Source organism: Silurus meridionalis, chromosome 4 (assembly GCF_014805685.1).
Source record: "Silurus meridionalis isolate SWU-2019-XX chromosome 4, ASM1480568v1, whole genome shotgun sequence".
In the NCBI taxonomy this organism is placed as follows: Eukaryota; Metazoa; Chordata; class Actinopteri; order Siluriformes; family Siluridae; genus Silurus; species Silurus meridionalis.
The window spans coordinates 9,090,028-9,101,912 of NC_060887.1; the positions used below are offsets into that span (position 1 = coordinate 9,090,028).

At 38.3% G+C, this 11,885-nt stretch overlaps 1 protein-coding gene across 1 annotated transcript; it reads right to left on the bottom strand.

The window, feature by feature from the left end:
* Positions 1-983: 983 nt before the first annotated feature.
* si:dkeyp-84f3.9 (zinc finger protein 569) lies at positions 984-11,885 on the bottom strand. The gene is made up of 2 exons (XM_046847138.1): positions 11,611-11,885; positions 984-4,661 (listed from the first exon to the last, which is right to left on the bottom strand). Exon 2 carries the CDS (start codon positions 4,348-4,350, stop codon positions 1,648-1,650), a length of 2,703 nt encoding a protein of 900 aa, XP_046703094.1. The 5' UTR covers positions 4,351-4,661; positions 11,611-11,885; the 3' UTR covers positions 984-1,647.

The window sequence follows — 11,885 nt, forward strand, 5'->3', positions numbered from 1 at the left end:
AAATAGGTTGATGGGCTGAAAACAGTGAAGGCACCACCATGTCACCAAATAGATTAAAACTGAAGTAACGAGTCTGGTTTAAAAATGTAAGAAGTAGTAAGTACAGATATTTGTTTAAAAATAATGTAATAAGTGAAAGTTAAATGTTGCCAAAAAAATAGTGAAGTATTGATACAAAAAAATAAATAAATAAAGATAATTAAATAATGAATTAATAATTAATTTGCTCTAGTTCACTGTGCATCATGTAGACTCGTTACGGTTGACGACTAGCTAGCGGCGGCTCTCCTCCGTTTAGATTTTTTTTTTTTTTACTACGAACAAATTTTACTTTGTTTGTTCGTATCCACAAAAGTTCGTAAAGTAAATGTTCATAAAGTGGGGAGCGTCTGTGTGTTTGTGTGTGTGTGTGTGTGTATATATATATATATATATATATATATATATATATATATATATATATATATATACATATATATATATATATATATATATATATATATACATACACACACACACAAACACACATATACACACAAAATAATCTGAAAGATGACTGGGATCACAGCAATGTGCTTCTCTTACATTTTGCTTGCATAACTGAATTTTTTTTTTTTTTACACTGTACCTTTAGTCATTATACATCAAACTGTGTAACAGAGATCTGAACAGGAGGATGCAAGCTTGAAGTGGTGACGAAATATAAAATTGATCAAGTCTATGTTTTTAAACAATCTTTAAAAGACTGACTAATAAGGGGTGCTGCTCGATTTGTGCAAGTATCATTCCTTTCATTGTTCACACTGACCAGTGGTCTGACTTCAAAGTCAAGTTACTAATCTATGTACGTAGCAAACATAAACATCTTCCCAGAACAGTGGTTATTATAACAGCAAACTGGGACTAAATGTGGAATGGAATGTTCAAAAAGCAGACCAATCAATTCAACTTCTGTAATCTGCGAAGATTCTGGTCCCTAAGCTGAGGAGCAGCTGGCCAATGCTTCCCACTAAACTGCTTCTTCTTTTCTGAAGTTTTATTGGCTTATTTTTAAAACATGCATGCAGAGAAAATAACAATTTAGGTATAAAAAAAGTACAGGGATATTAAATTAAAAATCTATACAAAACATGATATACAAAATATAATGGAAAAAACAAAAACACTTCTGAGTATGAAGCCCCCTTAAAACCACCGTGTTGAAATAGACGACTTTTTTTTTTCCAAACCAGGTTTAATCACAAAATTGTACAGCAGTTTTGAACAGCAAACTAAACTAGTTGGATGTTTCAGATAGTCCAGATCATTTTTAATGCTCCACTCAACTACATAGTTAAGTGCTAAATATAAAGATTTAACAGACCCAAAAGAAATAATATTTCACCGATGACATCCGACTGCCGGGAATACTTCCGACACTCACTGGATTAAATGTGTGTCAGTGTTTCTACGAGGAGAACGCTATTCACATTCAAACCATGACAAATTGTGCAACGTCTCATAGTTTCTATGAGTTTCAGAGTGAAAAATCTCCCATGCAGTGCTCGTGGGGTGTGTTTTCAAAAGTTCTCTTCCGAAAAAAAAAAAAAAACCATAAATAAATTAAAAAAAAGTATGATGGGAATTCTTATATAAACCGCATCGTTTTTATATCTCTCCTCTGGCATGTTTCAAGTAATGTTCATGCAATGCTGGAAGCAAAGCGAAACAAGCACCGCAGTCCGTGCACACTAGATGTCCAGCTTTGTGCCGTGATTTGGACTCTAAAGTAGTCTCACTGTGCGTTTCCTCAGCTTTCACAGAATTCACGCAAGTACACATGGTGCTTTTTATTCCTTTTTTTTCTAAACGCGGGGGCTTGGAATCTGCGATGAGTGGCGAAGTCGTTGCGTTTTGTGCGTCACGGATATCCGTTCCCTGCTGGGTTTGTGTTTGAAATGAAACGGGAGGAATGGAAGGGAAGCGATGAGTATGAATGAGATCTTGACATGGTTCCGAATTGTTCTGATGAGATGTAGAAATGCTAATGAGGAGGTTGTTTTGGTCCGATGGAGAGTGTTGCCTCTTGTTTGGGTCTTCGTGGCCATTGTTGGTTCGACAGCTCAGGCCTTTAGGTGAATGGCAGAGCTGATGACTGAAAAGTAAATCCAAGGTTTTAAAACTGGCAGCACACTTGCCGCATTCGTAAGGTTTGATCATCGGCTGCACGTCGACCACATACGGTATGTCCACCTGCGAGTTTTTAAAACAATGTGTTACTCGATGACGCTTTAGGACTATGGAAGTCGAAAAACCTTTCCCGCAGATGTCGCATAAATGCGGCATGCTCGACCGATGCCATTCCTGTTGGTGGTTCTTTAAACTTGTGGCATTGGAAAAGGTGTGAGGGCAGATGGGGCAAAAGTATGCATTAAGCTCTGGATGCTGTTGCAAGTGCTCCATGTAGATGCTGGCAAAGCGAAATCCCTGACTGCACTTCGGACAAAAGAAGCGTCCTCGTCTTTGCTTGTGCATGCGCTGGTGACGCCAAAAGTTGCTCCAGTTTTCGGAGATTTTCCCGCAGTGTCCGCAGGTGAAGCTTTTCCCCCGAGCATGACTTAGCATGTGGGCTCTCAGTCTTCCTACGTGCCTGAAAAGCCGCCCGCAACGCGGACACAAATACTTCCTTGGGTCCGATTTCTGGTCCAGACTGTTCAACAGAGCTACGATGTATCGTGCTTTAAAAGGCTGACAATGACTAAGGCTGTTCTGAGGCTCGTAAGCAGAGGTAGCGATCACCTTGGAAGGGCAAGCCAGCAGAGAAGGGTACTTCTTGTTTTTTGGATCCAGGAAAAACTCTGACTGGTGTGTTTTCATTTGCTTAGTCTGGTATTCCTGTTTAAGAGACTGAACCAAGCTGGGTATCTGCACTTCGATTGCTGCGAGTTCTGCGTTTTCAGCCTGTGAACCTTCCGCTGTTTCGGGCTCGGTGGTTTTGGTTTCTACCTTGACTGAAGAATGACTATGTGGTTTCACATTTGCATGCCACATCGATAAACAATGTTTCATGTGAGCGTCGAGCTCAGAGCGAAGGCTGTATTTCTGACCGCACCTATCGCAGCAATAGCGGTGACTGTCCGTGTGGGCTTGCACATGAACATCGTACTCATCTCTCGTGCTGAAGCACTTCTTGCAGAGATGACACCTAAAAGTTACCACCCCAGCTATTTCCATTTCTTTCAAAGTAGCATGGGTCTGCCTCTTCCCATCACAGGTGTGACCTTTCAGTGTCCCGATCTGTGAAAACTCTTTCCCACATTTGGAACAGAGAAAAGGCTTGATGGACCAGTGCACTCTTTCGTGCACGCGTACCGTGCACGCCTGCGTGAACGCTTTGCCGCACACTCTGCAAGAGTACGGCTTTTCTCCACTGTGAGTCCGAAGATGTATTTTAAGCACCGATTTGTAGGGAAAGACTTTTCCACAGATCGGACACGCCACCGGTTTCCTGCTTCGATTCAGAGACTCGTTGGATTTGGTTGGATGGTCATTTCTAAAAACTGGAGTTATGCACACTGGGTTCTCTCGTGGTGGCGTCACAATCTTGGGCGCAATGGCTTTGTTTAGGGATATGCTGGAGTTTTGCAAAGTTAGACTCTTCGGTGCGTTGTGGATCTTTGTGTGCGAACGAAGGTTGGAAAGCTGAGCGAAGGCTTTACCACAAACCTGGCAACTGAAAGGCTTCTCACCCGTGTGGACACGACGGTGGATTATGTAAGCTGACGCATGGTTGAAGAGCCGTCCACAGAATTCGCATTTGATGAGCCGTTTTTCCTTGCGTGGGCGGCCACGATACGAGGAGCCATCTCTTTCGAGTGGGTTATAAGCGTTCGCCGCGTTGCTTTCTTTAGGAGGACAATCGGTTATAGTCAAAGGTTTCAGAATGCACTGCTGAACGTTGTGCTTCTGCTCAGCTGTTGAAAGTGGTACACAGATAGTAGATAAGCTAATCGAGGCAGTAGCCACCTCACTTGCTTGTTTGGACCGTTCGATACGTAAAGAGGCTCTCTGAGGCTCTGAACCGCCATGTTCGTGATTGGCGTCATTCATTTTCTCATCTTTTTCCGAACCCTCCTTCAAACTAGACATTCCATCACAGGAAATACCAGACAGAGACTTGCCATTGGGTGCTTGCATTTCTGTAGGGTCTTGTACAGATTTTGTATGATTATCAAAAGAGTCCTTGTTGTTAACCTCCACTAGACCATCATGCTGTTTGTTGTCTTCTTTGGGAGACATTTTAGACATACAGGTGTCCTCCAAGATTGTGCAGGACTCCTTCATTGTAGAATTGTGGTGTAAATCATCCATTGTGTGACGGTTTCATTAGATCAGTTGAAGAGAATTACTTCCATGTGCATTTGTAGCAGGCAGACTAGCTAATTCAGTCATCATGGTAACTAAGCTGCTTTTGAGTAAATGAGTTGTAAAGCTGTTCAAAATGCCATTGTGCCTTTAACACTGTTTGGTCAGATCTTGAGACGTGCCAACAGAAACGGAAGTGTATCATTGCAGATTTTCTTTTGAGATCCATGCTCTGTTACTGGCCGAGCTCTCCAATCCCAAAAGCCTTTGCATGACGTCCCGTTTTGTCCTTCCATAGATGTAGCACCACCAGGAACCTGTAAAAAGATTAAAAATACGATTTTTATTTAACAAATAAAAACAGAATCTAATTAAAAGTATGCAAGTAAGCTTTTAAAAAATATATATAAATAAATCAGATATAATTATAGATACATTACAGCACAGTAAAGTTATTTCTAGAGTCAGAGCACAGAGTCAGCCATGATAAAGTGTTCTTGGACCACAGTGTGTTAAGGGCCTTGCTCAAGGGGTCCAAGATTCACAACATTCGGGCCAAAAACAAAAAAACAAAACAATACTGCAATCACCGTTGTAATAAAATACTATCACACAAATTATCGTGCATAGATTTGAATGGATATGATACATCTTTGCACTTCAGCATCTTTGTTTTTGCCCTGCTGTAAAGTCTGACAGCATAATTAAGGTTGCAAAAGCTTTTATAGTACAAGAAAAGGGGTAAGAATTAACACGATGCAAGATGATAGATTTATTTTTTTTTTAAATCTATTTAATTTTTTTTACTTTTGAGATGGCTATCAATGACTAAGTCGTGGACGAAGTACACAAACCATGTACTTGAGGTAAAGTACTTAAGTACAAATAACTATAATTTCTTATGAGAGAGAGAGAGAGAGAGAGAGAGAGAGAGAGAGAGAGAGATAGTGAGAGTTTGCAGGCTCCAGCCCCATGCTGTTCTTGTAGTATTCTCTCCAGCTCTTATTTCACAACGCAGTTGAGTTAAAACTTCACCTGCTACAATATTAATAAAATTATTCTTTTCATTTAATTAATAATACAATTTGTATCCACTCATAAAAAGGAGCGACTGATTTTGCTAAATGTAGTTGAATAAAATGTACGATATTTGATTTTAAAATGTAGTGAAGTTAAAGTAAAAGTCTTCCCGAACAGAAATACTTAAGTAAAGAACAGATACGCAAAAAAGCTACTTAAGTACAGTAGCGAATTACATTTACTTCGTTACTTTCCACCACCGCAATGACGTCCAATACTTTTGTTAATTATCTCAAGCTTGACACTTTTATATTTTACATACCAATAACTATACCACAGCCAGAAATATATATATATTAATTAAAAAGGTGTTTACAGCAGAGTGAACTACTCTCATCAGAGCACTTATTTGTCTTAAAGTGCTTTTAAATGCACAGATTAGACAATAGAGGCAAACATCAGATGTGAAAAGATGTCTGAAAATGTAGCCTATCCAGAGATTTCCTCCACTCTATTTGAGAGATAATACAGACCAATACTTCAATAACACCAATTTAATCCATGAACTGTTGCTTGGCATCTATCTATGGTTTGTTATGAGACAACCACGTGTTCTTCACTATGCTTGTGTGACAAAAGTAAAGAAATATTCCTTTTTTTTTTTATTTAACATTAGATAAAAAAAGTAATACTTCTTTACTTTTGCAGGTCATATTTTCCTTTATATTTATTAATATAATTAATAAATTAATTTTAATTCATTTAGCACATGAAATAAAAAATAAAAAACATGGAGAGATGTTTATTTGTATCCACATCACTCAATGTTTTTTTAATTTCATGTACTAAATGAATTTAAATAAATTTACTAATTATATTAATAAATATAAAGCAAAATAAGACCTGCATTTAAACTGAAACAAAAAGAAACTATAAATAAAATGAAAAAACACAAAAACAAAAAAACTTTAAATAAACAGCACATGGAGGCAGTGATTGGCCTCTAGAGGCCGCTCTTGTACTGTATAAAACAGTATGGAAACAGCCTGGAAAACCTATCGGTATAGATTTTTTGCTGATAGCCAATAATTCCAGCAATCAACTATCTGTGCCGACTCAGCAATCAGCAAAACGGATGAATCGATCGACCTCTATCCAGACCATGGCTACCCTGGTTGAGATAATTTTCCTACTGCATAATGACAGCCCCAAAAACTCTTTGGAGATTTTAGAAACTAATGGCAGGTACACTTGATATAACCATATAACCAGCTAACTGTTTAGTTCAGTACACCTAAATATTAGCACATTTTGCATTGTGGATAAACGTTGTACTAGCTTAAAAAAAAACAAAAAAAACCAAAAGTGGATTCACGTTTATTATTATATTTAGAAAATACCAGTTTTTATGCGGGTCGTATGATTTTATTTTTTTGTATTTATTTGCCACACCTTAAAGGTTGGTTTGTGAAAATATTGTCTGACATTAAAAAAGCAAAAAAGGTTGGGGACCACTGAAGAGGAAAGGTAATGACACACATTATATGGAAAGTATTGGGACACCTGACCTTTCTATACACGTGTGCTTCTTCCCCAAAATGTCACCCCAGAGTTGGAGGCACACATTTGTATAAAGACCGTTGGGATGTATCAGAATGCTGAATGCACCCCAAACCTCCATACACTACATCAGGACCTGCCTTTACTAAAACCCCTGTATATAAATGAGCACAGATCTCCACAAGCACACTCTAGTGGAACATCTTTCCAGAAGAGTAAAGGTGATCTTAAATTGCATCCTGCACAATATACAGCACTACCACCCATTATCTTGTACTTCATGAAGTGAGTATATAGAAACTCTGGAATCTTGGGACAGATTCGGTTCGGACTGCTTTCGTTTATCGCCAGTTTGATTCTGCAAGTTTGTGTTACAGAAAAAAGCTCTTCTGTGGGATCAGACCAGAAGGTCTAGCCTTCGCTGCACAAATATATCACTCACCGTTTACAGCCATGGCCCTGTTGCCAATAACAACATTCATTTATTTCAAGTTTGTCTGGATATTTATTTATTCAACTGAATATCGGTATAGTTAATTAGGTTTCACTCAACACAACCCCATGTGCAGTGAAAGCTGAAAAATAAATGTTGCTGTTTCCTTCGTGTGGTTATTATTTCAGGCAGGTGGTTTTTAAATGTAATTTCTGATAGCCTGTGTAAATAAGAAAATATCGATATATCCTGGCCTGTTGCTTGGAAACACTTCCCTTCGCGAATGCAAACGTGCCCGGCTATAATAATCTTTCGTCTCGGACAATGAAAATAATGATTTCTAAGGGTGTAGATGAATGATAATCACAGCCGTGCAATTGATCCCGGTGCGACATGCCCGTGCTTGGCCGTCTTCTAGGTCCAGGATGTGGGCGTTTCCATCACTGCTGCTTTGTTCACTGTTTGTTAATACATACAAGAACAAAAAGCACACAAATTTCATAAACATCCCAAAATGAACTTGGCCTGCCAAAGAAATGCCTGAGCCAACCTTTTTTCATAATGATTAAGAATTGACTTTAAAAATAACTTGGTGGTTTTGGCTCTCGCACAAGAAATGGTCTCAAGACTGTAAATAAAGCAACCCTGTCATTTGTATACGTTCCTTCAAACACTATAAAATGTATATAAAATAATCTAAACTACACATGCATTTGGATTTGTGTGTAGCCCTGATAAACAACACAAATATTCGTTCGTGTCGTGCGAATAAAGACATTCGCAGCTCTATCTGCTCGGCAGCACGGAAGACACAGAAATGGTCTGTTGCCCTAAAGTCAGACAGCATAATTAAGGTTACTGAAGCTTACAAAGTAGTAGATGTGATTACAATTATCACGAGGGCCATCTTTTTGTCATTTATCGCAAGCCTAAGACTCACTGAATGTTTTGTGTGTGTTTTTTCTGCACACCAACAACAATACTAAACAACTCAAATACCATTTTCCTAATGCTGATGTTTGACGTGAACATTAGCTAAAGCTCTGAAGATCCAGAAGCTCCAGGAACAATCTTAAGAGAACCATCAGGTTCAGGGCCAACGTTTTCCCCAGCAAGCATCACCCTATTAAACTCAACACTACACTGTCAGGACACTAAGGATGGTAAGAGTCACCGATTCGCAACCAGTGCAACGGCATTTGTATCATGATGCGTTGTGAATATGACGTTATTACAGAAGGCACTTACAGTGGGGGAAATAATTATTGGATCCCTTTTACTCCCTTACAAAGATGTGAACGGTCTAGAATTTTAATTGTAGGGTTATTTTTAACAGAGGGAGAAAAGCATGTATAATGAATGTAAATTATATAAATGAATTTGTATTTGATCGAGCGAAATAAGTATTTGTTCCCCTACCAACCAGCATGAATTCTGACTCCCACAGACCCAAATTACTCCTGTCCCTATTAGCCCATTCCAGCCTTGTGCAGGTCCACGAGCTTTGTCCCTGACGTCCTTTGAGAGCTCTTTGGTCTTTTCCATGATGGTGGAGAGGTTTGAATGGAAGAGGTGGATTCTACGACTGGTGTATTTTATACACATTACGAGTTGATGTTAGAAGTTCTTTCTTAAAGGTGCACGACTAATTTGCGTGGGCGGGAGTCAAAATTCTTGCTAATTTGATACGAGATCGAATATTTTTTTCGCTGGATCAAATACAAATTCATTTATAACCTTTCTTTAATGTTGTTTTGTTTATGGATTCTTTCAATATTAATATATAAAAATTTGTAAACTGTTTGTCTGAACCAATGAAATAAAGGCGTAACTATCGGTACCATATCGAATTGCATAGCACAGTTTTTTTTTGCATCTTATTGCATCGAATCGCATTTTGTTGAATCAAAATAAAATTGGATTGCGCCAAATCGCAATAGAGGTGAATAGTATCGCATCACATCGGTAGCTGCTTCATATGTATCTTTAGCGCATCGCCCTCAATTATAAAGATGCATAACTGATAAGATTTGTTTTGCGCATGCGTGAAAACGCAAAAATATATATATATCGCTAGCGTTAGCCGCTAACCAGGAAATGATTGATCACAAATGTTAATAATAATAAACTGCGTTAATAAAAAAATGACAAGCAATTTTAGGTTTTGCATTTTATCCCCCCCCCTAACCGTACCGAAATTGAACCGAACCGTGAATTTTGAGTACCTTTACACCCCTAATATATAATATTTATTTGACTGTTTTTGTTTAGCAGTTTCTGTTCCTTTTAGTGCCCACAGCCTATCTATTTATTTATCTATATTATTCTGGATATATATTTACATAATTAATCGGTAAACTGCAATTTGTTGCTGTGTACAAAACTATGCAATGACAATAAATATCCATTCGTTGCATATGCCACCCTGGCTGTACGTTTTGCATAAATCCTTTCCTCTTTCCCTTCACTTCATGTACCTACACTATAGACTTTGCAGTAAACCCAATCGGATTCTGATTATAATAATTAGGATGAGAAACGTATTCCCTAATGGCTGTGTAATTTGGTTATTATTAGTCTCTATGATTGTTGTCTTATTTTAAACCTGTTTGGCCGGGATATGAATAAAACCCCTAGAACTGGGTGCAAATTAACAGTGTGTTTCTCATCTAATCAATAGTTGTTCACAGTGCTAAGAACAGAAAAGCCTCTCTTATACAGGTTCAAAGATTTGCCTACTTTAACACTGACCTACAACCCAGATTTATTTTCTAAGTCGAACAATAACAGTTCAAAAAGGGACAACAACAATAGGGGTGATGGAGGAATGGTTAAGATTGTTAAATATCATATAGAAGGAAGGAAGCTGCTTAATGCTTTTCACATGTACTTTACAGCACAGTGAATTCTTCGCATAGGAGCACAAAGGATTAAGGGCCTTTTTTAAGGGCCCCAAGAGTGGCAGCTTAGCAATACCAGCACTTGACCCCCCCCCCAGCGGATGAAAATATTCCTTAAATTTATCAGCAGAAAATGTTTTAAATTCACCTTATTCCATTTCAAATCAAAAGGAAAATCATAGTTTTTGTACCAAACTGCTATATAAAAAAATAAAAATATTTTAGTAAAATAAGTAAAATTTGTCACTTTTCAAAAATTTACATTGTCCCAAAGCAGCTTTACACAAATAAATAGATTATAAACATTTCTAATTTACAAATGAGTGCCTATAAGCTTATCCCTAAAAAGCAAGCCTGGTGCAACAGTAGCAGGAAAACCTTAAGAAGATAAAAATGGATTTGGACTGTAAGAGTAACAGTAACAGTCCACTTTAACAACTTTACAATCCTTATTTCTCTCTCCCTGTCACCACTCTTCTCTCCTTCTCTCTTTCTGTTGGGTTAAACATGATCCATATCCTGTCATGATCCAGTATTCCTTTCCCTTTCTTCTCTTCGGATCTGCCTGATTCATCCCTACCTCCGGATGGAGTTCCCTTCAATTGGAGACCACCTGAGGATGGTTCCTCATAAACAGCCTAAAGGCATTGAAGTTACTGGGCATCTCAAGAGCTTTGAGGATGGATTTGGACTGTAATTAATATCAACACTCTATGGCTCTGGACCATTAGTTTGCATGAAAAGTCTGAACGATCACCTCATCAATGATGGAACTGTATTGATTGGACATTTGGTGTCACCTGGATGAGGAATGGATTTGCTTTTTAGGTTTTTTTGGAGTAAGGTTTCTTCTTCATGACATTTCAGGGAGTTTTTGTGATCAATTGTAAGGAGCAAATGTATAGGCACTAAACTTATACATTCTTTTTATACAACTTTAGAACCTCTGTAATGCTGCTTTGGGACAAGGGCCATAATTAAAAGCACCCTGCAAATAAATAAAAAAAGAAGTAAATTCAAAAGAGGTTGTACACACAGGCTGTAGGAGTAAACAGGATGTGCAGTATGTATGTGTTTTCATATTAGATTGGTTATATTATATATATATATATATATATATATATATATATATATATATATATATATATATATATACACATATACATACACACACATATACATACATACATACATACATACATACATACACAGAGCTCTACATGTATGTTGCTTGAAAAGGGATAGTGTTCAATGAAACCTCCAGCATGCACATTCAATCCACACATCATGACCAAAATAGTTTTGGAGAAAGGATTTTCTTTGCGTTTTACACGACGTGCCAAAACGACTTACTGGAGGCGCTCCTGCATCCGGCACGTCGCGCAAACACCGAGGGTCCTCGGGGATCATTTCATTACAATCCACCAGCGTCCTGCAGCGCTCCTCCTACAGCAATGCCGTCCGATCGCCCATCCACGTGTGCTCTTTCTTTTCTACAAGGTCGCAAAAGTAGCCACAAGTCTCCAAAAGGGCATGTTTTTCCTTCTTGAATCGTTTCCCGAGTGTCCGGCAGGACCTGCGGAGGCTGGGAACACTAGCTAGTTTTGCACGACGGCCACCGGAAGTCC

Coding starts and splice junctions, on each gene's coding strand:
- si:dkeyp-84f3.9 (XM_046847138.1), bottom strand. CDS start 4,350: ATGGATGATTTACACCACAATTCTACAATGAAGGAGTCCTGCACAATC.